This window comes from Lonchura striata, chromosome 18 (assembly GCF_046129695.1).
Source record: "Lonchura striata isolate bLonStr1 chromosome 18, bLonStr1.mat, whole genome shotgun sequence".
Lineage (NCBI taxonomy): Eukaryota > Metazoa > Chordata > Aves > Passeriformes > Estrildidae > Lonchura > Lonchura striata.
Window position 1 is genome coordinate 12,263,547 of NC_134620.1, and position 26,215 is coordinate 12,289,761.

The 26,215-nt window shown below is 43.1% G+C and overlaps 2 protein-coding genes across 3 annotated transcripts in view; both read right to left on the minus strand.

Annotated features, from left to right (window-relative positions):
• The window catches only part of MLXIP (MLX interacting protein), a 44,577-nt gene extending 43,403 nt beyond the window's left edge, over positions 1-1,174 (minus strand). The window contains exon 1 of the mRNA XM_021544576.3: positions 804-1,174. Within this exon, the coding sequence (XP_021400251.2) occupies positions 804-1,174 (371 nt within the window). The remainder of the gene's footprint in view (positions 1-803) is intronic.
• Positions 1,175-4,467: 3,293 nt separating this feature from the next.
• On the minus strand, positions 4,468-24,481 carry BCL7A (BAF chromatin remodeling complex subunit BCL7A). 2 transcript variants are annotated; one of them, XM_021544600.2, is made up of 6 exons: positions 24,254-24,481; positions 16,458-16,539; positions 13,648-13,744; positions 11,652-11,819; positions 8,914-9,035; positions 4,468-8,073 (listed from the first exon to the last, which is right to left on the minus strand). In XM_021544600.2, exons 1-6 carry the CDS (start codon positions 24,343-24,345, stop codon positions 8,002-8,004), a joined length of 633 nt encoding a protein of 210 aa, XP_021400275.1. In that variant the 5' UTR covers positions 24,346-24,481; the 3' UTR covers positions 4,468-8,001. The 2 variants fall into 2 exon arrangements, with proteins under 2 accessions (XP_021400275.1, XP_021400276.1); XM_021544601.2 differs by lacking the exon at positions 4,468-8,073 and adding an exon at positions 8,083-8,746.
• Positions 24,482-26,215: the final 1,734 nt, after the last annotated feature.

Sequence of the window (26,215 nt, forward strand, 5' to 3'; positions counted from 1 at the left end):
TTTTGGGTGGGCAAAGTTAATTTTCTTCTAGCAAGCTAATGTGGCTCCTATAGATGAAAATAAATATTTCTGTTGATATGCCAAGAGGCATTTTCCATCAACCCTTTTAATCAACTTCCAAAATATGCTCAGCAGAGAACATCAGATTGGATCCGGTTTCTGTTATATCACACGGAACAAAAGACTGAGCAGACACACATCTTTCCAAAACACTTCTACTCCACAGCTCTGCCTCCATTTTGGATGACAGACAAAGGGGATAAATGGGAATATAACGCCTTTTTGAAGAGATGAAAAGCACAAGTGAAGTCAAAGCAAAAGGTGCAGATAAACCCAGGAAGTGCTGCTGCCAGCTGCAGCCACCACAGGAACAAAGGAAACAGCGACAGAGCCCGCTTGCTTCACTTGGTTATAAAAATAAAATTTGGGGAGGGGAAAAAGGAAAATTGGCCGGGTTTCACATCGAGCGGGGCACTTTGCCCTTTAAGGGTTTCTGTTTAGCACTAGAGGCTTCCACTCGCTCCCAGCCCGGCCGGGATGCTGAGGGCTTCCAGCGGCACCCGCGGCCGGCGGGGCGGGCGGGACCCCAGCCCTCAGCGCTCAGCCCTCACGGCGGGGGCAGCGACACCCCCGCTCGCCCCGGGCCTGCGGGAAGGGCCGGCCCGGAGCCCCAAGTTCGCCGGGAACAAAAGCGGCACCGAACTCGCGCCTACGGGCCGGGGGGTCCCCGCTGGGCCGCCACCCCGCCCCTCACACGGTGCCGGTCCGGCCGGGGCTGTCCCCGCGGCCGCGGCCGGCGGTACCTGTAGGCCAGGGACATGCACTCGAACAGCTTCGTGAGGGACGCGTCGATGCTGAGGCGGCCGCAGGCACCGCCGCCGCCGCGGGCCGCCCCGAACTGGTAGGTCTGGCAGGTCTGCTCGTTGACCGTGTCGAAGTCGTAGCCCTTCTTGGGCGGGTGCTCGCTGTGCGGCGACGAGACCATGAAGTGCCCCGAGTGGATGATCTGCGGGCCCGGGGGCTGCCCCCGCCGCGGCCCGCACCGCCGCCCCCCGCCCGGCGACGTTCCGCCATCGTCCGTGTCCGACGAGTCCTCGTCGGGCTCCGCGCGGGGGGACAGCGGCCCCGCCGCCCCGAGCAGCCGCCCCGGCCGCATGAACACGTCGGCGGCCATGGCCCCGCTGCCGAGCCCGCGCCCGCTCTGCGCCGCCACCGCCCCGCTCCGCCCCGCGCCGGCCCCCGCCGCGCTTAAAGGCGACGGAGCGGCCTGCCCCCGCCGGGAAACGGGGAACGGGGCACACCCCGAGGCTCCGCCAGGATCACTAAAAAAAAGGGGAAAGGGAGGAAAGGGAGAGGCGGTGCTGCCGCCCTGTGCTGTGCCAGTAATGTCCCTCATCCTTCTGAGGATGGCTGGTTTAAGTGATCCAGCGGGGACTTCCGTCCAGCAGAATAATTTTTTTTTTTTTAAACCAAACCGAACTACGAAATGTTCCACCTCAATACGGTGAACAGCTGCTTCACGTTGAGGGTGGCAGAGCACTGGAACTGCCCAGGGAGGCCGTGGATTCTCCCGCTCTAGGGACGTTCCAAACCCACCTGGATGCGTTCCTGTGTCACCGGCTCCAGGTGACCCTGCCTGGGCAGGGGGTTGGACTCGGTCATCTCCAGAGGCCCCTTCCAGCTCTAATATTTATGGAAAACATTCCCAAACTTAAGGGACTGTGAGGAACACGAGATGTAGAGGACAGCCCAGAAATGGCTGAAGAATTTTGACAGAGCAAGTGTGCTAGAAATACTTAAATTATCGTTAATACAATAAACTGATTATTATTTTCTAGAAGCGGTCAGCAGGAAGCCTGCAGAGTCATAGAGAGGTCGGGACATGGAGCTTCTGCTGCCAGGCTGGTGGCTCACACCTAACTCAGTACCTGCTCAGTGGCACATAAAAAGGAACCACAGTTGTTCCAGTGGAAGTAAAGGTCAGATTTAATTCTTCTCAAAAGCATAAAGGAAGCAATGGATCCTGTAGGTTAACATAAAAGTATAGCAACATGGCCAGTATGGGGAGAGAGCATCATACTACAGCACAAAACCCTCCATACACATACGTATGTGTACACAAAGTCAAGAGTAAATATCTCAAACTTGCCCTGCAGTCCAAACCTCCACAACCAGGGGAGTAGTTGGGCCCTATGACACACATTCCAAAGCATTTATACAAAATTGCATATATTATTTCAGTTTTAGGACCTCACACTTAAAATGAAAAAATAGGCTCTTCTACATAGCCACCCTCAGGAGGGGAAAAGCTTCCAAACATTGAACAGCCACGTGCTGCTTTTTCTGGTGTGTTAAACCAGAAATAAGATCAAGGGAGACTTAAGAGATTCAGAGCAAGTCTTGGGCAAGGAGAGAAGAGGCATCCCTGCAATATCCCAGTTACGCCCATGCAATGATATGACATTGCCCATTAGCATGGAATCAAGGCTGATCCCTGTGTTTAGGGAAGGAGTAGTAGGTCAAACACTTCCCCACACATGAAAGCAACAGTAAGGAATGACCCCATCATGTGAGAGCTGTCTCAGATCTTTAAAAATCAAAACTAGCATTCAGCTCTTAGTCAGCATCATACATGACTCAAATTCTGAGGAAAAAAAAGTGCTGCCTCCCAGCAAGACATTCTGAGAATATTTTAAGTACAAAAAAACCCAAAAACATTTCAAAACAACATTCACAGTTTAACAATACTAGTAAGTCTTCCATGTAGTTTATTAAGAACTAAACCCAAGCTAAAAAAAAATATATCAGTAGCAGCACTGTATAAAGTATTTCCATGACAACAGCCTGTACACTGACCTCACTAAATTCTAAGTCATTGTTTCCTCCTGCAGGAAAAGGCAGGTAACTTGTTAAAGTAATTAGGTTGCAGTGCAATTTCCTAGGAAGAGACAGGAATACACCATCATTTAAAGAAATGACAGCAGCTTCAAGCCACAACTAAGTTCAGGGTTTTCTCCTTGGCCAGATGCAAGGAAAGGGGCATTCCTTAAAATAAATCCACTTATTTTGGAGACAGACCTCTTGGTTTGGCCTTTTAAGATGAGCATTTAGAATGATCAGTAACAGTTCAAGACTGCCAGCGATCCTCTCCTGCTCCACAGCAAGGAATTCCAGGAGGCATAGGGAAACAGAGGCCACAGCATCTTTTGAGTATGTCTTTTCTGTTTTTTCATCAATCCACAGTTCAAGGTGAAACACAAGCCACCTGCTTCTGATGATGTACCTTCAAGGAACAACGTCAATTCCTTTAAATAAGCTTTTAGCACAGGAGGAGTTCGACTGTAATACACACTGTGAACAGAGACATCCAAGCTGTTCAATGCCCACAGTGTATTCCACACCACTTAGTGGTGAGATTATCCTCCCAAATCTACAGACAGGAAGATAAGCATTCCCATACTGATGAGGGAAAGAGCCCAAGGGATCTTACTCACAGCCTGCGCCAGGGCTGAGTGCAGGAATCCAGCCCAGCCGTGCCCCATTCTATGCCAATCCTGCTCCCAGGAAACCACAGGGACAACCTCCAGCCGTGCCCTGCTCCAGGCTGCCACTGCTCACTCCCTGGCACAAGCCTTACCTGTTCAGAGGCCTTTCCTGCTGGGACCCATCTTGAGTTACAGCCTTGCTTCTACTTGTCCTTTCCTCTCTCTCCAGTTCCACCCCGTATGGAACTCCTTGATACATGTCTCCTGGTTTAATTCACTAATCTGGAGAAGGGAAAAAAACAAACCAAACCAGTTCCCTTCCCAGGTTAGTGAGTATAAAGGGGCTGGTAAAGATGATACAAGCACCCTGCTAAATGTGAGGGAGGCGACAGAGTCAAGGTGGGAGCAGGCTGGTGCTCGTCCTGCTGGGAGCCAGAGCCAGCAGAGCAGTCCAGCTGCCTGTGGAACTGCAGGCCACCTTGGGACAGAGCACACTGAACACTAAAAATAAGCTGGACACTTTATATCCATCTTGAATGAAAAGAATCTTTCCAGAACTCTTCAGGAGTTTTACCCTTGCACGCATTGGACTCAAGCTCATTTCCACACTCTGCCTTCCCTACCCCCTCCAATTTAAGTACCACAACATGTTAACCGAGGACCAAACGAGGAATTTGGTAAATGAATTATCTTAAATTACCAAATTATTCTGCAGATTGCTGTAATTACGCTGATCATATCTGTTTGTAGTTCTTACAACCACCACCTGCCCCTGCCCTACCACACTATTATCAAGACACCTTTGGACTTCTCAAAGGTGGATCATTTTATGCATTACCAAATGAGACAACACCAGAGAATGCACATTTAAAAATACTATTTATAAAAACAGAAATTTATTGCAAATTAAAAAAAAAACCACAAAAAACCAAAACTAACCAAACTGAGATTAGATTTCTTGATAAAAATTATTCACACAGCATTCATGTTGTGATTTTTTATTTTATTTTGAAATGAAACCATTGTACATTGTACAAACCATAACTACCGATGGAATAAATAAGTGAAAAATTATACTGCTGTACAACACACACACACAAATCATAAGATGGAAAACGATTAGGTATTGAAGAAAACAAAATTCTTTACACCTTCTAACAGGCCCTTAGAGATAAAGAACATTCCAAAACATGACAATGCTTATGAAGATAGCCACCCAAAACCAATATTTTATACTGCCTTGTTGATTTTATTTTTTGTTGTTGTTTTGTAAGTGCCAGCACTTTTTGGAATGTTTAACAACTACTTCCCCAAGCATAAAAATTCCAAGGAATAGTTCTGCTATAAAATGTTTGGCTGAGTAAATCGATTATCTGGAAGGCCTTCCCACATGTTCCACAAACTCAGCTAAATTACTTGCTTGCTTCTAGTTTCTTTTTCTTTTTTTTTCATATTTTTTGTTATTTTTTTATTTATTTATTTGTAACTGAAGCTCCAACATTCAGCATTGTAGCAAGGAAGCACTTCTTGATATTTGCACTATTTCTAAAACATCAGCTGTATGAGAACTTTCAGTCATCTTGAAAAAAATTACATCTCTCCTCCTGCTCCACCTCTCAATGCTTTCAATAAACCCTTTTACAGTGAGTTCATAAAACAAGTTTTGGGTAGAGATAGGTCCAAGCCAAAAAAAAGCTGGATTTAGATCTGGTTTCAAACCTCAGTGGATTTGAATTCCATGTTCTGGTTTGGTCCCATCTGTACTTTCTGGCATTAAAATGTGTTCAATCACATCCGTTGGCCCATAAATGTTATCAGGCACTTCAAAAAAAGACTAATAACAGTCTTATACACTATTTTGGATTTCTTCATACCAGATAATGTCAAAGTCTCTTCCCTCAGAGACTGACAATAACAGGTCTAAGGAACCCAAATCTATCTGCTTGTTCAGTTGTCTGTTGTCACTAGAATCTCTGGTTAAAATAAAAGATCTGAATGCATTCTGTAGAAGCTGTAAATGAAGGATTTCTACCTCAGAAATAAAGCCTCTAGGAAGATGGTTATGATGCCTTGTCTCATTAGCCACAGAACAATGAACAGTTCTGAGCAGAAGCCACAGGAGAGAAAAGGAAGTTTATAATTAAACCTGTTGATGTCAATAATGCCAATAAATGCTTCTATCTAATGAAAAATTTGAGGTATTTTTAGTGCTATTTATATATTTTATTTCTTCCTAAAGTACAGGAATTAGTTCCTAAATGAAAAGTCTATTTACTCCCTTGGAAACATCTACAAAATGAAAATTAAAAACTTCCTGCGATGCACCTGAAGAGAGGGATTAGTAAACACAACTACTTGTCAAAGGTGGCATCAATTTGTTTTGTTTTAGCATTAAGAATAATGAAAAGTTAGTAAATCAAAAATATTTAAAAGTTTGAATCTTTCTAGATTTGCCCATTTAATATATCAATAGAACTTCTCACAAAATATCACTTAAATCTGAATGCAATATACATACAAATCAATCATCATGGACCAGTTATCCACATTTTAGGCATACACACAATTCAAGAGAGAATTCTACCGTTTCATTGCATATATTGTGCAAATTGAGTTTTTTGGCTCCTCATTTCCTTATTTTCAGAATGTTAATGGACTTCATGATTAGACCAGAAATCCCAAAATCTTGTAAGGGAGCACGCTGTTTTCATGAATGATTTGCAATCAAATTTTATTCAGTTAAAATCCAAAATGTTTTATTTCAACATAAAGGAAAAGCTGAGTGTCATAGGTTATTTGGGGTTCAATCCTACAAACATCTTACTGAAGGTCAGTATTGGCTCCCCACTGCTCCCTCCCCTTTTCCCTCCCCCCAGTTCCTCATTATTTTTCCTAATAAAGTGGTAATTGCAAACTTAATGCAGTAGTCTAAGTGCAAGCCATTTTCACTATTGGAGAATTCAGACCTGTATGAGCTTCACAAACCTATTTTATGAAAAAAACGTTATCAACTGGAAGCAACTCCTTTTTTTTTTTTTTTCTCATCTAAAAAAGTATTTACAGTTTTTCAGCTTACAAACTACACACAACCATTTCCAGAGCTGTGAGATCGCATTTTAAATTGCCAGTTCCATCTCCCACACCAGGAGAAGACACAGCAAGGGCCCGATCCAGCAGCACGGATGGACACGTGGATGGATGTGTGTGCATGGAAGTGGGAGATCAGGGTTTATTTATTCCCTGGAAGTACAAATACCACTTGGAAGACCAGACCCTCGTGACCTGATGCAGATGGTTCCACACTTCTGCTAGCCAGGAATTTGAGGGGAGCTGCACCTACCTTGTGCCTTTCCATTAGTTTAGCATAAGCACACTTCAATGTTAATTGGAAGAGAAGGAACATTCCTAACTGGAGTTAGGAACTGGACTATGGAAACAACAAGGCTTATTTACAAGACTTGCTGAAAGAGAATAAGGAAACCCCCTCCCCCCCAATACAGTATCTTCCTGGAACATAGAAGTAAACATCTCATAATGAAACAGTACAATGAAATCCAGTTCAGTGAAAACATGATATCAAAAAAGACCAATTGAAAATAAACTCACTGTGCATCAATCCCTTTGATCCTATTTATGTACATAGTGGAACTTTCCTGTAAAGCAAGTTGTACCCAGTACAGAGATCTGGACCTAATACGCAAGTATTTTAAGTGCCTGTGTTATAATATCTATTCAGATCTGGACTATAAATGGTAAACAGATCATGTTAACTTCTGATGAAGTTAAGTATTTAGAAGACCAAATTTACAGTTGCGAATGCCATGCATTCAATAAAAGATCTCCACTATAGCTGCTAAAATAAAACATCAAGCTCCTTTTTCTCCTTGGACTCCAAGAGTGAAAATGGCTTCCTGATTTGTAGTTGTTTAAAAATTTGAGCACCAGGGATTTAAAACTTAAAAACAAAACAAAAACCCCAAACAAAAAAACAGAAAAAAAAAAGCCTTACTATATGGCATTCTGCAAACATAGGCCACTTTGCAAAGGAGACAGTTGCAAAACAACTTTTAAAAGTTAGCACTGTTTTCAGAACACAAGGCACAAAACAAAAGCAGACATCACGCCAGAACAATGAACTTCACATGAAAGCTAATACCTGACCTGTACCATCCTTAAATATCTTACAATGTTAAATAGAGAAATGAAAAAAAAAAAAAATACAGCAGCAACATAATTGTAATTTTGACTTTAGAAACAGTGCGTAGACCCCTCCTGAGTTGTTTACTCCAACCAATTCAGAGACAGTAACTTAACAGTTCTCAATGTTTGTTTCACAGGAAAAAGTTTTCAGTGTCTGAGAAGTTAAACCTTTGTTAGGCTTTCTTGGATTTTTGCTTGGTAACTTGAAAAGTTAGGAGTTCTGTCCTCATCCAAGAGAAGATGCTTAAGTAAGGTTGTTCTATAATTAAGCCCACTGATGTACCTTACATAAAAACTGACCAGAAAAATCTATAGTCTAAATCTCTTCAACATTTTGTTGGGAAGCCTCTACTTTCATCTTTTTAGAAGGTGGCACTCCTTCAGAGTCCTTAATGAGGGGGAAAAGAAAAACAGCCACGTTATCAATTGCACTGAAGCTGAGGCACCGCAAACATCAAACAAACAGCACCAACCAATTCCCCACCATGTGATGTGTCCCAGAAAAAGCATCCCTGGATGCCAGGACGTGTCTCAGTGCTGCCTTAAATCCCTCCTCTATTTACATCTTACCTCAGCATCTTTGCACTTGTCATCTACAAGGAGCAAAATTCTAGTTCCAGGCTAAAACCCACAGTGAATATTCCAAGGGACAGCCTCGATGGAGGGTGCACTGAAACTGAGGACCCACAGGAAAACCAGGAGGAACAGGGCTCTGCCTGAGGATCTGCCCTTGTCCTGCCCTGAGAAGGGCACAACTGCAAGGATAATTTCTTCCTCCCATCCTCCCACCCACCCAGAATTTTGCAGTGTTTCAGGGAGTAAACAAACACCCAAGCATCCACAAATTAACTCTCCTAACTGCCATAAACATTTACCTTTACAGAAGGTGTTCTACTTCTGAATGGTCCTCAAAGGGTCCAGTAGGTTTGTTCCAAGCAATTTATTAATGTGAAATGTTAATATTCACTTAAAAACATGGTCTGGTTTTAAGAAATCAAGAAATCCATCAGACCAATCTGGTTTTACTGTTCCAGCTCTGTGAGATTCAAGCAGCCAGCCACCTGGACCACAAAACCAGGAACAGGCACATTTAATACTCTACAGCTGCTTTACTGTCCTCACTTTGGAAATTATTGGAAATACACAACTGTCCTCCTTATATTTGCTTTTAAGTAAAAATAAACTCTTCCAAAATCCATGCAATCAGGCATTCGCATTTAAAAGTTACCTGAGAGTTTTTAGATGCCTCTGTAATTAAATCATTTTCTCCAGAGGACTGAATTTCTGCTTTCTCTGAACTATTCATGGAATTCTCCATTGAAGACTGTGAATTCTGTTCATCAGAGGTATCTGAAATGGCAAGAAATAATTTTAAACAAACAAATGAAAGCTTTCAGCAGGAGCTTTCCAGGATGTCTTCCCACTGGCGACATCCCCAGCACATCCATTTCACCCACGTTGTAACCATTATGAAAACACACAAAACAAGTGTATGAAAATGATGAATTAAGCTCAAACGCCAGGATCACAACCCAGCTGCTGCCTGAGCTTTTCCTTCCTGCTGCTGGAGCACAGACCCTGGGATCAGACCCTAGAGGGAGCCAAGCTCCTGCACAACCTCAAAGAGGATGTCTGAGCCCTCAGCAAACCATCCAGACTGCAAGGGAATTCCTTCAAACCAGAAGCAAAAGGCTGAAGTGTTACAACTAATGGATCTAAAAACCTGTGGCTAAGCAGAGAGAATAAAGTTACCTGAATCAAAATTCAGCCATATATTTAAAATCCCTTTTTTTTTTTTTTCCTTGCTAAGATATTTGAGATAGAATTTAGAAATTCAGCTAACTAGCTTAACCACTAAATTTTTAATTCTGGTGGACAGGTGTGAAGAAGTCCTCTAGCCTATTTATAGCTGTTACTTGCTTCCAGCTTTCACTGGGTTTTGGTTTGGTTTTGGGTTTTTTGGTTGGTTGGTTAGTTTTTTTAAAATCCTTCTCTCTCTCAAAACAAGACTTAGAGAAGATCAACGTTAAAGAACCCATTTATTTAAACAGGGGACAGGGGCATGTAAAATGTATTCCTAGATCCCTGACCCAAAGATTATATTAATTTATTCCATATGAAGAGAAATGCAAGATCAAACAAAATTGTTGGACAGTTTTGGTTAATGAAGATGCCATAACCAATAAGTAATGGATATTTCTGTGGTGTACTGTATAAAAAGCATCACAAGCATTTCTGAATTCAAGACAAAGTAATGCTCATCATGAGCATCTCAAAGACCACATTCAGTGAACTCAGGCAGAATCCTCTTCCTGACCATGTCTCACCAGAAAAGCATCTTCATGCTGAAAAAGTAACAAGTCCCAAGGGTCCAAAGAAATGTGAGTTTTGATTTTTGCTGTGTCTCTCAGCTCCCACTGAGCTGAGGAGCATTTAGCTATGTTCCCATCTCCCTGTGACAAAGCCATCCCCAGCTCATCTCTGCTGCTCTCTTCCAGCTGCTCCTGATGAAACACTCAGCCTGCTGCTGACCTTTGGGCAAGGAGATCCACACCTTAAACCACAGCCTCAAGCTATTCCAATGCCTGCAGGACTTGTTCGCACAGCAGAACGCTTTGAATGCACCTGTTTTATTTAAGAATTCCTCATTAAGCATTTCTGGCCACACAAAGTGGCTTACAGGAATCTCCCTCATTTCAGTGGAGTAACATGAGATAGACAGGCAAGGTCATTAACCCTGCCCAGTTGAAAAATGTCCCAATTGCAGGGCTCTGACTGATCAAAGCAAGATAGATAAATGTTTAATAAATTGTTTAACACAGCATTTAACCAACTGAAAACCCCTGCATTAATAACAGATATTTTTTGCCATTATGTCTCCCTTTCATTCTACAATACCTGGCTGTGGAACTCAGCCAGAGGACTTGGTATGATTTTCCCTGAACTTAAATTTAACCAGGGGAACATGCATGCTATGTAACAGGTTCATGTAAGCAGGTTCAGACAATATTAGACCAAGGAGTAAATCCTTACTGTTTACTGTGGCCAAATATGCAAGTAGAGGTATTATTTGCTCTGATTTATTCCAATTTGGTGATGGATCTGTTGTCAAATTTTAACCCCAGTTAATAATGACAACACTTAACATATTTAACCACTCTGGCATTACCAAGATAAAAGTTCTAAATTTAAATTGGTCAGTGGATGTACTGAGTGAAGAACTAAATTAGGAGGGCATAATTTAATTGCTTTGGTATGGGAAGAATTCCACAACCAAATCATTAGAATGGTGTTAAGGACATCTTTTATCTGTTATAAGAGGACAAAGAAAGTTATCTTCCCAAGAATATAAATACAGAGCATGTTTCAATTACCTAAAATACCATTTAAAGAGTGAGGGTCAGAACAATCCCTTAACCCACATGTATTTTTAATCTGTCCACAACTGCAATAGAATCTTGTAATGCTTTCAGAAAATTAGGACAGAACTCAGAGCTAACTTTTGAGTAAGTAGCAAGCAGGGTTAAGAGAAAAGAAAGCTTGCACTATGGTTTACACAATTAAAAAAGTAATTTCAAAATATCTCACTTCTATTTCACTGTGACACTAAGGCACCAACTTCCAGAGATCTACACAAACTAATATTGTGTGATTACATGGTAGCAGCCATTTCAAAGATGATTTTAAATTATTTCTTCTTTCAAGACTGAGATTTGAGAACAATAAACCAGTATTTTGTTTGTTTCTCTCTGAAAAGAGCCCTGAATGTCAGTGTGACCTTTCCAGTCATATGAAAGATCACCAGCAGGTCAGAGAAACTGTGGCCCATTTTCACATAAATGCCGAGAATTCAGAAACATCTCTTTCAAATTATTATGTTCCAGTTCTTAAAGTGGATAAGCAAATAAATAGCACACTAAAGAATAACTTTTTTTGTTTGGCTTTCAAATGGCCCTCCCAGCTCACCTTCTGAACCAGGCTGCTCCTTTGCCTCTGCCTGAGTTTCGTCAGACTTGACTTCAGTGCCGTCTGCTTGTGTTGCCAAGTTCTGCTCTGGTGCTGGACTGGAATTACTGCTGTTTTCCTGTTTTATTGGAGAAGCATCAGCTATTGAACTCTGGTTGCTATTGTCATCTGTGAACAGAAGAGTGAAAGCCAACGAAGTTTGATTTGACAAGATACAAAGCATACCTTAATTATTCTAAATTCTTCCCTGATAACACGATATAATTTAGCTCATTAGGGATGAAGTCCAATCATTTAGACTCACATCCAACTTTTTTTCCACACCAGCCAAAGGAATTTTCAAGCAGTTACTAAAAATCTAATTCAAAGAGTGTTTTACTCAGATCTGATGCAAAAGAACCCAGAATTTTGTAATATGAGTAAACAAGATCAATCGAAGTTGCAGTCTCATATACCACAGGGCTAAGTAAGTTCATTCTGCAGGTTTCCAAATACCCATCACTCCAATGTTCAGATAAGAAGATATTTTTTGAATTGAATCTTGAAGGACAGAAAAAAAACCCAACCCCAATCCCCTTCAAGATGAAATGTAACATCTAGTCCCAATATCAACAGTTTCTAACTGATAATTGTCCAGAATATTCTCTAGTCCTCAAAGACTTGGATCACAGTAATCTTCTGATGCACAGATCTGTAGTTAACAGAAAATATTCTGCCTGTGCCCTCTCCCTGTGACTGGGGTGCAACTTCCTTTAAGCCAGACTAACATACCTGGATAACCCAGAGGGAAGTTCCGGCTCCCTAAAGAAAACTAACCCTGCAAAATATTATTAATTAAATTACTAGAATCCAAGTCAATCCATCTCCCTCTGCATCTGTACAACCATTAAATCCAAAGGACTTTAGGAACACAGAGCTGCTGCTGGGACCAGAGCAGACTCTGGTCTGATTTCACTCTGCTCTCTCCAGAGCAGACTGAAATCAATTCAGATTAAGTTGATCACAAAATTCTACAGTGTGAAATTGTACAGTTAAAAACAGAGGTGGTAAGTGATAAAAAAGCAAGTAGTACATTCAACTCATGGATGGGAGAATCAAGACTTAAAAAAATTAAATTATCTGACTGAGGCAAAAGTTAAAAGCTTTGAAATAGATGAAAAATTAATCCAGATCCGCAAAACCCCTGTTCATTCCTTTAACTGCAAGACCACACTTGCTGTCAGCACTGCAAAAAGCAATCATGAGGCAGCACAAATGCAAATAAAACTGAAATTAAAAATTTACAACCCACTAAAAAGCGATCCTCTCTTATCAGCTCAAACAGTGCTGTGTTCTCAGCCATAATTGTTATCCAAACACCCAGAAGGTAAAAACCTGAAGCAGAACTGAGCTGTGCAAGCTGCTCTGTAATAAACACCAGCCTAACACTAAAAAGTCACATTTAGAAAAAAATTAAAGTGAAATAAAATTGACCTCATAGTGCCTGACTGGCAAACAAAAAAGTTTTCTTGAGCAGTTCATTTCATCAAGCTGAAGCAGAAGGATGGCACCACAGAACCAGAGCTTGCTTTCCTGGCTCTTGCAGAATTCCCTTGACCTTAATCAGTAAGAGAGTTAATAAGTACAAAACCTGCCTAAATTATAGTAGGTCCCACCGAGCCTTTGGGAGATTTTTGGTTCTTCAAGCAGCAAACTCTGTTGAGGTATTACTGCACCTGAGTGCAGTGCTTTGAATGGTAGATATTTCTAATTTTATTTTCATATTTAACTCCACTAACAATTTTTTCCCTTACACTCATAGCCCATATATAAATGGCATTTAAACAACTGTTAGTACATCTACAGAAGAAAAGTCCAAGGTACCAAGTGAGTATCTGACGATGTTTTCCATTTTGATTCAAGTCCATACATCAGAGCAGTGGAGAATCTGAGGTTGTTGGTTTACACTTTCACAGCAGTGTAAGAGGGGAATTGGGTCTGACCTTCTCCCACTCACCATGCATGTCCATCATCCCTGGGGAGGAGCTGTTCTCTGGAGTGGTCACTTCAGAGCCACATTTTTCATCTTTGCCCTTTTTCTTATTCTTATTTTTCTGAAAAACAAAATTTACCACATACAAATGAGGTATGAGGTATTCCTCAGCCATGCAGAGAAATCCACATTGCTGTGTAAACCCTCCTCCCCACTCAGCACTTCTGTAAGAACAGCTCACAGTCTCAAGTGAAACCTCCTCCTCCTCTACAACTAATGCTGTTTCTTCATTAAAACTGAAAGATGGATTAAGAAAAATCAGATTTGACCTAAATCAAAGAGCACAAGCACAACAGCCCTGAGTGAGCTGTGGGTCCCAACCTGCTCCCAGCCCACAAGGATGAAAACAAAGGAAGGGACCGTGGCATCCATCACGTGGGGAATCTGTGCCTGCTAAGGGATGCAGCATTTGCAATTAGGAGGTGATGTAATCAGTCTCACAGGAAAAAGAGCCAGCTGCACTGCTTTTGGAGATCCTGCTACTGAGGAGACAATTCAAAGCCTGACTCCAGGAAGAATGCTCTCAGCCCACCCTTTTGGACAGAGACCGTCCTCCAGTGAGGGAAGCAACTGAACCAAAATCAAATACTGTCTAAGACTTCAGAAGAAATTCAACAAGTGATATCTGGAGGGTCTTTTCTCTGTATTTTAAACAGATCATTAATTTTATTTCTAAACTGCATTTTTACTTAGAGAAGCCAGATTTTACTCACTGTTACATGAAACAGGTGAGAGCACATGGACTTCTTTACCTTTGCAAAATGAAAGGGGGTCAGAGGGGTCATGATCTCTCTCAGGTCTGGTTTTGTTGGTTTTTAAAGTTAAAAAGAACACTTTTGCCACAAAAGAAACACTGGAAGCGACTGTGAGCAATTTAAGCTGACAGGTGTTTTTTAAAGAGGTTTAACCATCAGAGTGATGAGGTTCCAGAACAGCCTTCCACAACCAGGAGGAAGAGCCAAGCTAATTGTAGTGCAGAGAAATGCCAAAGTGTCTAAGGAGCAAAACGTGATGGTGGGGGGAGTAATTTAATTTCTGTTCACCAAAATCAAAGACAACTTCAATTTAAAATAGGGGAAGGCACCACTCTCCTATTTTAGTGAAAAGCAAATATACTGTCTGGTCCTTCAGAGTGGATGAAATTTGATATAAAAAGATATCCGCAACAAAATTTAATAGACAAAATTATCCCTATCTGGTACTTACTGTTAAAATCTACGTGCTTGTGTGATTTGTGAGAACTTCCAGAGCTGCAGGACAGAAACCTTGCCAACATCAAGCCTGAAACAGCTTGAACTGAAACTGCAGCTGCTCAACAGCCTCTACTTGAAATAAAAAGAACATGACTGTAGGACACCAGCATAACTGGTCTTAAACAAGTGTCCCAATTTCAGCAAATCTGGAGCCTCAACCGAGAGATGATGGCTTAGAAAACACAATTAAACTCTGCACATAGAAACCATTATAGAAACCCATTCTTCGTAATAGACAACCTGACTTTGGGTAGCAGTGACCTTGAAAATTCCTCCAGAAGCTCACTTAGAAATTCTGTTCCCAAGTCCCACAGCACCCATCCTGCAGGCACAGCTGAACAGCAGGGAAACAACTGCCAGAAGCCCTGAGCCTAAGTATCCTAAACCCCACACTCCCTTCTCAGACTGCACAATTTTCCCCCACTATGTACTATAAATAATAAAATCAAGAACAAACATTTGACAAGTAGAAAGAATGGACAGGTTTCCCAATTCCCAAGGGGGAATTTCACAGAGATGCTGCCCAAGCACTGGAAAAACCCTGAGGTTTACCACAACTCTGACAGTCCCTGAAATCTGTGGGACAACCAAAGCACAGAAAGAAACAAACTCAGTTAAAGCAATCCTAATTAAAAAAAAGGGTCTTAAATTTGAAGTCTGAGTAAGACGTGGTCATGACACTGTCTTGACTGAAAAAAACACCATTTTACACATCTATTAATACAGAAGTTTTTTTCCAAATAGGTCTGCACTCATCTTTCAGGTAAGATGAGACAGCCCAAGGAAAGAGTGCCAAACGTAGGATATGTTTTTTATTGTGTCATAAATTTACTCTGGTATCGTGGTTTAGTGTTCTCTCTATCACAATATTACAATTTATAACGATCATTTTAAAAAACAATTTTTAAGTCCTATCAGCTTTGATTTTCACACTTCTTTTTACGTCACACCAACAGTGCACACAACATAAACAGGATGCACAGACAGAACATTTATCAAGAGACAACACACGTGACAAGAGAAGCGTGTGCTGCTGTATTATTTGGCTGGACATCTTAATACAAGTGATCCCAGCTCCACAGGATATTCCTACACTGATGTCAATTTTTTTCCACCCAGTTTTGAGCAAAACAGCAGTGATGCACACATAGAATATCTTCTCTGCCCTGCCTGTTCCAAACCAGCTGCTTTCTTTAAATCACCTGGCAGAAAGCGGGGAAAAATAATCCATGTCATAACTTTCCCTTCCTGCCTCCCAGTTAGTTAGAGAAAGATTTCAAACTCAGTTTCAGCTGCATGTTTAACAGTTATCTGAGAACTGATCCCAGCTGACTCCAGGGAGACTGTCACACACTCACCCATCAACATCACTTCCTGTAGAGATCAACATCCCCCTGGAGCTTCCAAACCCACACCAGTCTTAGCTTAAAGGCTCAATGAAAATCAAAGAGTATTTCTTTCTACTTTGTCTAAACAGGAGCATCTACATCTGGAAAAAGCAAGATACTGCAGGATACTTACATCATCCACTTTAGGCTCTGTTACTGGTACCCATTTGTAAATCCTTAGGGATGTGTCGCCAACTGTCACCCACTTCTTCTCCCTACAAAATTACAATGCAGGAGAAGTTAAACCTCAGATTCAGAAGAGAGTGATCTACTATTGTAAGTTGTCAAGAATTTAAACAGGCTATTAAGTAGGATGATCTCTATTACATTGTCTTTAGCACTGCGTTGTGCAAATTGTTCTTTGCATTTCACAACTCGCTAGAGCGCTGCTAACCTCCAGATTTCTCAGGGCTGTTACTTGACTGGGTGAGTAACTGCAGTAGCAGTAATAAGATCTGGATTAAAGATAAAGTTAAGAAGAACAGCAATTGAAAATGCAGATTTAATGCCTACAATTTTCACTTAAGTTTCTAGAGAGCAGAAGAGGGTTTAGACAGACCAGTGTGTTTTGATTGTCGTGAAGCTGTTTAATGGGATTAGAAATCTAGATGCATTTTGACCATCTGAGGTACATTTGTGGGGCAGAAATTTGCTGCTGGCAATTTAATGCTCACTTCCACACCCCTGACAGACAGCTCTGCACTTCCAGCTGTAGGACCAGCAGCCTCACGGGGAGCAATCAGTGCTGTGGTGCAGAATGCAGACTCTGGAGAGCCCAGCTCTGGGGAAAGGCAAGGCTGAGCCTAGCAGAGAGGGGAACAGCCTGGGCTGCTGTGTGCAGACCCTGCCAGTGAGTGGTGACAATGACAAAAGGTGCAGGACACGTGGCTGCAGGGTGGCTCTGCCTCGGGGCTCCCAGGGCTGGGGTGGAGAGGGATGCTGAGGCTGAGGGATGCACTCCTTGAGCTCTGCACATCAGGGATTTAAAGAAGGTCCACAATGCCAGAGAAATTTCATCACGTTTCTGGGATCAGTTTTCAGGTCACAGATTACCACTGCTGGTTCCTGGGTTTGCAATGCAGCTCTGCAAATGGATCGATTAAAAGTTAACAACAAAGACCAATTCCATTAAATATTCAGGAACATTTGAAATTAATTTGGCATGAGATCTCAGGCTATTTTTTTCCCATAAATACATTTAAATAATAGATTTGGGATCCAGTTATAGATTAAAAAAATAAAAAATGTTCTTTGCAGGATGGGAGAAGCTGGATGTGACTCCAAATATATATATTTATATATATGTGATAGCTCCATTTTTAGAAAGGGCCTCCAGAATCAAAAGCAGCCACACTGTGCAAATGTCACAAACATCCTCCTATTTGTTTTAGCTACTAAAGCCAATCTTATATTTTCCCTTTAGAAGAGGCATTTTCCTGTTTAATTAAGAACAAAAGCAAAACTAAACTGTATATAAATGTATTTGATACATTTTGGCCCTGTCCATGATATTTTAATTGAAGTCCAAAACTATTTCAAATTAATTTCTTTCCCACTGCTCTTCATGGAGCAGTGTTCCCTCAATGTGTTTAGACACAGTCATTTGGGTACACTAGGTGGCTAAATATGTCAAAATCCAATTTCACTCTAATTTGGAGCTCTACATGCGATAAAAATGACAGTGGAGATGAGGGCATGTCAATAATGAGAGCATACTTAATTGTGAAGAGATGATCATGATATAATTTGGGGTTTTTTAAGGATACAAGACAAATTAGATTTATTTCTACTTAAGTAAACCTCTGAAATAATGAAAATAAAACCAGCTGGGGTTTTTTTTTTGGGTGTGGGGAGAGGTGAATAAATGCTTTTTTTAAAAAAATCAAGATTTTAGTCTTTTCCTACAGCAAAATATTACTTAGAGATGCTGCACTGGAAAACCAAAAGTTCAAGATACCTGTTAGCATCTCAAAGCAGCCTCACACAGCATCTTCACTGGACAGACTGTAGAACACAGGAGGAAACCTATATTAGTAACTTTTTCCTTCTAGTATTAAAGTTAGCCCTGACATTTTAACTCTTCTGAGCTTCTTACCACTTGAAGTTTTGATAACCCTCAGCTCTAGGGATTTTTTTAACTGATTTCAATACACAGTAATTCAGACAACAACGGGAATAAGAATATTTTGTGATGGAAGTACACCAACATCCCAGTCCTGCAAACACTTATGGCAGAAAACCCAACATCACAGTGCTATTATGCAAATATTTTACTTGTGTAAGTATTTACAGTATTGACAGTTTAAGACCATGAAAGTATTAATAAGAAAAAAAGAAGACAACCTCCTCTAAAACTTAATAAAAGCATTGGCAGCACAAACACAAATTTGTTAACAAAGAAATGCAATGACTTTCAGACATTTAAGATCAACAGGGTAAAATAATTTCAAGATTTATGACATTTATTGCAAAGTTAAGCTTCGAGTACTATCTGAAATTCTTACTGCCTTACCATTTCAAAACAAAACCCAAAACCCAAACAAGCAAACAAAAACCCCAAACCCATTTCTACTCTGAAAACTCACTTTTTAATCTTTTGTGCAAAGACACCATCCCAACCTGCTGATCAGGGACTTTCCTTTTCACTCAGTGAGAAATGACAATTCACTGATGCTGCCCATGGCAGCAAGTTTGGGACATGCTGCACAAATCACAGGAGATCCTCACTGACCCAGAGCTGGAACCAGGAATGAGGAACTCATGAACTCTTGTGCTCTGTTGTGAAACCTTCAATAGTTTCTTCACCTGTTTTCCTTCACCTGTCTGCTGCACCCACCCGCCTCAAGATCCTGACCAGAATTCCACCCCCATCACTCAATTCCACCTTTGATAAGTGATGAGTGAGCAATATCTGTTATTGCACCATCCCCTGTTACTCTCTGTAGGTTGGTCTCTATGTTGACTGTTGGACTGGAAAACATGGCTAATGGAACACCATCAACCTGACATTTTATCAGGCTAAAAATGGGGCAATTATCACCTTTACTTGTCCATGTCGAGCTGATAACTCCACAGTTTTACAAAAAAAAACCCATTTTGCCTGTTTTCAAAGCTCTCCTGTTTCTCCATGACTCAGGAGTAACAACAACAGAAAATGGCAAAACCAAAATATAAACAATAATATTTTTTCTTTTAATCTTCCACACTGAGAAGTATCTTCAATATTTTACTTATAGTAAATTCAGAAACTAATCAGTGCAACAGAAACAAGCCCTTGCATTTATCTGAAATTGTGTAAAAGCATTTTTAAATTCTGAACTATATCTGCAAAGCATTTAAAGGACAGCCAAGGGTACAAAGGGTAACCATTAGTATCAACACTTTTTCAGTGCTTATGCCTAAGGCTTACTAATATCTAAGCACTTACATCATTATATACTCAATTCACCATTCTAAATAACCCAAGACTTTCAAGTATATTTATACTTTGTTTAATAACACTAAAGCTCCACAGATGAACATCAGATTCCACGTGTAAAAGTAATATACGGGCGAGCAAACACAACAGTGTATATTACACTTACACAGAAAGTGTCAAGGCAGCTTCTGCAGCAGCAGTGAGTGCCAGAAACATTTGATGGCAGAGACACAGAAAGCCTTTACTGCCAATACATCACTCAAGGAAAGGCTTTCCCACTTGTCTGGCCTTTTCCCATGACTACCATTCATCACAGTGATCTGCATTTACACACGGATTTGCTCCCACATACCCCATCTTCTGCTGGTGATCACGAAGTGACGTCATAATGCTGAATTTATCACATCACACTCAACTTGCATTGCAACAGAGTTTGGTGAAAATCACAGAATTATGACCTCCCTGTGGGATCAAGCAAAAGAGAAAGGGGATGGGAAAGAATATGCCATTATTATACACAAAAAGTGCTGTCAGATGCACAAAAACTGATTTTTTGAAGCGTAGGCTTGCTTTTCCGAGCACGCCTACTGCTGAGTAGATGTTTGTCTAGTGACTAACGTGGAGGAGCCCCAGACACACATGGTGTTTATTGAACAGGCTGCAAATACAATAAAATGCCATGTAGAGAGGCTGGACAAGGACATGTGGTCACAGACACCTTCCCTCTGGGTTTATCTAAGTACAGCACACGCAGGGAGTCCCCTGGAGTGTACACATGGCTTAAATTAAGCCCTGCTTGGCTCCATGTGGCCACGAGCACCTTGCTCACAGCAGAGAGAACCACGGCTCACACATGCCAAAACTCTACCTTCAGCTTCCACTGAAGTCAGAGAGCATATCCTGGCTCACAAAGAAATAATCACAAGCCAGGAAAAAGAAAGGTATCGTAATTCAAGCATGGTAACAGCGTGTTTGGGTCACTACAGAACTTCAGTGCGTTCCTGCACATACACTGGGTATTTTTACTTCAACCATCACTACCTGAACTACAGTCTTAGGAGAAAACCCAACACAGACTGGCTAAAGCAGGGAGGTGATCTGGGAGGAGCAAACAGCCTTTTCCCAAAGACAACATGTTAAGGAGTTCTGTGTCATGACTCCCTTTTCAGAGTGAAAGACTATTTGAAGAAGGAGGCATGAGCAGCAAAACCTGCAGAAACTCAATCTTGGAGCATTACATACCACACAAAAGCATTTTAGCAAGTCTGAATGGAGACAGTGAACAGAAGAGCTACAGCAGCACTGCCTAGAAATCCTAAATAGTCACAGCTCAGGATCCCAGCCAATGGAACCAGGTAAAACAGCCTGTGGGGACTTTTCCCCTCAACTTTCTCCAGGTACTTTCACCAGTTGTCCAAGTTCACCTCTTCTTCCTAAGGTGTTATCACTCCCCACAGATCAGGGCTTTGATGGGTCAGAAAAAGGTCAAAGGACTCCTGAGAAATACTGCAATTCAAAGGGAAGGGAACACAGTGGGATTTCTGATTCCTGGTGCATTCTCCAAAGTCAGGCTTACCTATCCCCACCAGCTATTCCAGACCTCCATCCTTACATGTTTGCACAGCTGTCCTAAAGTCCAGCAGTGCTATATACCCACACAAATTACTTCACTGCCTCCCAAGACATCCTACCACTTACACTTTCCTCCTTCTCATTCCTTGTCTCTCAGCAGATGTCTGTATTTCCCCCCATTTAATAAATCAGACTTTGACAAAAAACAAGAGTGTCTTCAGTATTTTTCTAGTACTGGTTGAGGGCACAATAGTTTTTGTCCCTCTCTTCTTGAGAGCCCACTTGGAATCTACATGTACCCATCAACTTTTAAAGCCAAAAAAACAATCCTGTACCATTAATTGAGACAAAGTAATCTCAGAGGATTTTTTAAAATAGACTGACAGAAGAATTTTAAGTACTGGTAAAGAAAGGTAGAATTGTTCACTTACTGTGGAAATTTAACATTTCTGCCACACAAACACAAGGCAACCATGTATTCTGTAAGCCACGTGCTGCGTGTTTTCCAAAACAGATGCTCATTCATGAGCGTGGTTTAAACAAAGGAGATAAGGTTACAGTAATCTCACGATAAAAACATAACAACTTCACTGTTTACTACTAAGTTCCAGCAATAACCAGAAGTGCCACGTGCTCTGTGAGCAGACAGGAAGACAGAGGAGCTGCATCCAAGTGCTGGCTGTCCAGGAACACTGATTTTCTGAGGAACAAAGTCTGCCCTGATGGAAGCTGCCCTCCAGCAGGCACGTTCACATCCCTGTGGCAGCACAGGGATTCGGGAGCACCAAGCACAGGTGGATGATGCCTTGGATAAAGCCATCCTCCACTCGGATGAGTTCCCAGCCCCGTCTGTCTCCCTGCCCATCCCTGGCACGCACTGCTCTGAGCACACAAGTCTCACAAAACTCTCTTCTAGGAAATGCTGGACGCAAGGTATTTTAATTTTCAGTGGCTGCATTTCCACAGAAGAGCTGTGGATGGCAACAAATTGCTCCTATTATGCAAATGAAACTGCACACTTGGAAATTGCCGATGTGGCTCTTCTGAAGATGCAGGAATTGCTAGTGTGGAAAGTTCAATTTAACAAGCCAAGTCTTCTCAAAACACTGAAACCACAAAACACAGAATCTCTCTAGCTAATTTCCCGCTGTATTTGACTGCAGGTGGAGGGGGGGTAACCATGAGATTCAACTGCAAATTATGATTCCTTTAAAAATAAGAAATTTGCTTTATGTAAATACTTGTGAGGTGCACGCACAAAAAGTCATATTGATACTTCTGACAATAATCAACAGAAACACTGAATGACTTACAGGAACCCTCTACAGCAATTGTCTATCGTGAAGGTTAAAATGTAGAGAAATCTATTTATACCACAAGATTTCTGTTTTACAGAAAGAGCCATAGCAACTGGCATGATGGCAGAGAGTCCTTGCCAAGAAAAAAATAAATAAATTAGGTATTTTGTTGAATGGCCAAGCTTCTGTCTCTACTCCTCTCTGAATTCCACAAACCAGGATTCAAAGGGAGCGTGCAGAGCTCATGAATGAAATACCTACAGACAGAACAGTCCCACACATCCAACCACGCTCCAGCTGGAACAAAAGTCCTGTCACACCGCTGCACATTGTTCTGACCTTCCAAAGCCGGCCCAGCAGTCAGCAAACTGCACTTAAAAACAAACCCGAGTAGAAGAGAGTTCCTGAAACCACCCGAGCTGCTCCGGCTCCCTACACAAAGGCTGGATTCTCTGAAATCCCCGTCCCGTGCCCGGTGCTCCTGGACACACGTCCCGGTCCCGATTCTTTGTCCGGCTCACGCCAACGGGCCCATTCGTGTGCTCAAAGCCATTTAAAACTTAACAAACCATTTCACTCTAATACGAACACGTTCAACTCTATCTTTGGCTCTTTTTTTAACGAAAACAAAGCGTTAGGTGAGGAGGACAATAGAAGTGTCCCCTTGATTTCAAACCTGCAAACCAGCTGAATGATGCACAGTAACAATAATGCAAGGAAATTTCCTCGTGGATTCCAAACGTTTAAAGGAAGTATTTTAAGATACATGCACAGAGACTGCTGAACAGTCAGGCAACTTGCTGGAAGAAAGATTCACTCTTGAGTCACAGCGGCACTGCTCTTTATGCCATCCCAAATCCCCGGACCGACCATGCAGAGCACGGCGCGACCGCTGCACTGTATTGTTTAAACACCTCGTGTGGGTTTTTCTAACAAAAGCAGGGGGAAAAAAGACAAAAGCGGGGAAATGCCAAAACGCGCTGAAGGCCTAACAAAAGGGACTTACTTCACACGGGGTATAACCTATAATTTGATGATTTAAGAGAGGTTCCAGGGGCAGTTCGCGCTCTCTCCCGTAGAGTCAGTGGGAGACGATCGCGCTCGGGTTTGCTGCGCTTTTACGCACAAACCCCGGGAACTCGGGAGGTGAAATCAATCCACAAACAGGCAACGACAAAAAATAAACTCTCGGGAGCTTCAGAGGGGTATTCTTAACGTGTTTTCTTTTTTTCCAGAACACTTCTCCGAGCACAATTTCCACCCAGAAGAGCGGGCGGCGGAGCCACCCCGGGCCCGCTCCTCGGGCCCTTTGTAGGGGCCGGCGGCGGGAGGCGCCCGGCCCGACCCCGCCGCCCGCCCATGCCCGAGGCGCCCGGCCCGGGCCCCGCGGCGAGGGGCGGCGGGCCGGGGTCCGCGGGGAGCGGCGGGGGCGGCGGGGAGGGGGCTCGGCCGCACAATGGAGCCGCCTCTCGCCCTCACACGCCGCCGCCGCCTTCATGTGACTCGCCGGAGCGAAATGGCTGCTGGGTGCCGCCGGCTCCCCGCCCCCCGCGGCCGCCGGCGAGCCCCGGAGCCGCGCGGGGCCGGCGCGGGGCGCGGGGGACGCGGGCGCGGGGTCCCGGCGCGGCGCGGCCCGCTCACCATTTGCGCACTTTCTCGATGGCCGCCATCACCCGCTTGATATCATCCTTCGCCCGGCTCCGGGTCTCGGCCCGCACCGACCGGCCCGACATGCTGCTGGGGGGCGGCGGGCTCGGCGGGGAACGCGGCGCTCGGCGCGGCCGGCGGCTCGGTCCGTGTGTCGGGGCGCCCGCCCGCACAATGCCGGGGCTGCGCGGGGCTCGGCACGGCTGCGCTCGGCGGCTCCGCTCGGCTCCGCCCGCCCGCCCGGCGGGGCCCGCGCTCCGCGCACGCGCGCGGCCGGCGGGGAGGGGCGGGGCGGGCGCCGTGAGGGGACGGCGGGCGGCGGGAAGAGCGGCGGGGCCGTGAGGGAGCGGAGCGGGCTCCGAGCCCCGCGCGGCCCTGCGGAGGAGCCACCGGGCGGGAAGGAGCCCCCGCGGGGGAGAACCGGGAGGCGGCCGCCCGCCCCGCGCGCTTCCGGAGTTCCCGTCGCTGGTTTGCCTCGAGCGTTCGCTGGAGAGAACACAAGACAACGTTCTTTCCCCACTCCCACCCAGCTCAGGCCGTAAGTTACCCCAGAACTAAAAAGTTTTGCCGATTTCAGCTCGCCTCCACCCTAAAGGGTCAGCAGGAGCTGCCCAGGGAGGCGGTGTAATCCTTTAGAGAAAGACTGGATGTGGCACTTGGTGCTATGGTTTAGTTGACAAGGTGGTGACCCGTCAAGGGTTGGATCCCACAGATCTTTTCCAACCAAATTGGTTCTCGTGATTCTGTGATAATCCAACGCAGTCTAGCAGCATCAAGAGCTCAGTTACATTTTACCACAAAGAAAAATCCAGTCCTAAAATCCAGGGTTTTTACAAACCTCAAAACACTTTACATAGAGATAATACCTATTTTTGTACAGGGCAGTGACAAACATCCATCCTATCCTTGCACCAGTTGCCATGACAGACCTTGAACATGGGTATGTGTGATGAAGTCCCCTGTTTTACACGAAGCATAAATCCATAATCAGCAGATTTTAGGTTTGTTTCCCCAGTGGTTATAAAGTTTCTCAGCTGCTTTAACTAATTCCAGCAATATCCATTGAATTGGGCTGCTTTTGAGCAGTGGAGGCTCAGCTCCGACAGAAATCCATGGAATTACATGAGCATAAAGGCTAAATGAGTTACATGGGAGGTGATGCTCTGCAGGAAATTTGTCACAGACCTGCGAGCTCTGGTGTGGTACTGCTGGACTCCTTCATTAACTTCTCCCTAATGCACACCTTGCTGTTGTTGCTAATTGTACAATCACAGATGCTCTGAGTACACAACAGCGATCTCTGTTTAAAAAACATTGCTTCTGAAAGGAACGCTTCTTAAGGGCCTACATTATTATTCAAATTGATGCCAAGGATGATGTAAAGAAGGAAGCTGTTCAACAGCACTTCACTGATCTTTCTACAGCAACTTGTATCAGTCTCATTATGCTGTTTATACACACACAGAGTAATGCCGTCCCATTGGTATTACACTGCTAATTGGAATCTCTACTTTCAGAAAGAAAAAGTCAGTTTAAAGGCCAAAAGAGAAGCGTGGTTTTAATGTGTACCACAGCATTTATTTCTTTACCAAGGTCCATTGGATTTATAATTACAAATCCATTCTAACCTGTCAAAGCATTTATCAATGTATTTAATCAATACAATACTCTTACGTTGCTCTTTTGCTGTCAGGTTTCACAAATGAATACTGTCTTAACGTAATGAAAATAGACTGCATCTGGCATAAACCCACCTGAAATGACTTCTGGGAATGTTCCAGCCAAGGATGGAGTGGCCACCTGCTTCATTCTTTCCAGCCATTCAATGTTTCCCTATATAGGTGTGAAATTACAGGTTTGTGGCATGGCCCAAACTGGGGACTTACTCTAGAGTTTGACTGAAATTTAACTATGTGACCTTTACTTTGCAATAAACACAAGCCATAAATTTTGCAG

What these genes read in the sequence shown, in the direction of transcription:
- BCL7A (XM_021544600.2), bottom strand. Translation starts at nt 24,345, where the DNA reads ATGTCGGGCCGGTCGGTGCGGGCCGAGACCCGGAGCCGGGCGAAGGAT. An exon ending in ATCGAGAAAGTGCGCAAATG is followed by an intron (nt 16,540 to 24,253) that starts GTGAGCGGGCCG and finishes GTAATTTTGTAG; the next exon opens with GGAGAAGAAGTGGGTGACAG. An exon ending in AGGCATCTAAAAACTCTCAG is followed by an intron (nt 8,074 to 8,913) that starts GTAACTTTTAAA and finishes CCCCTCATTAAG; the next exon opens with GACTCTGAAGGAGTGCCACC.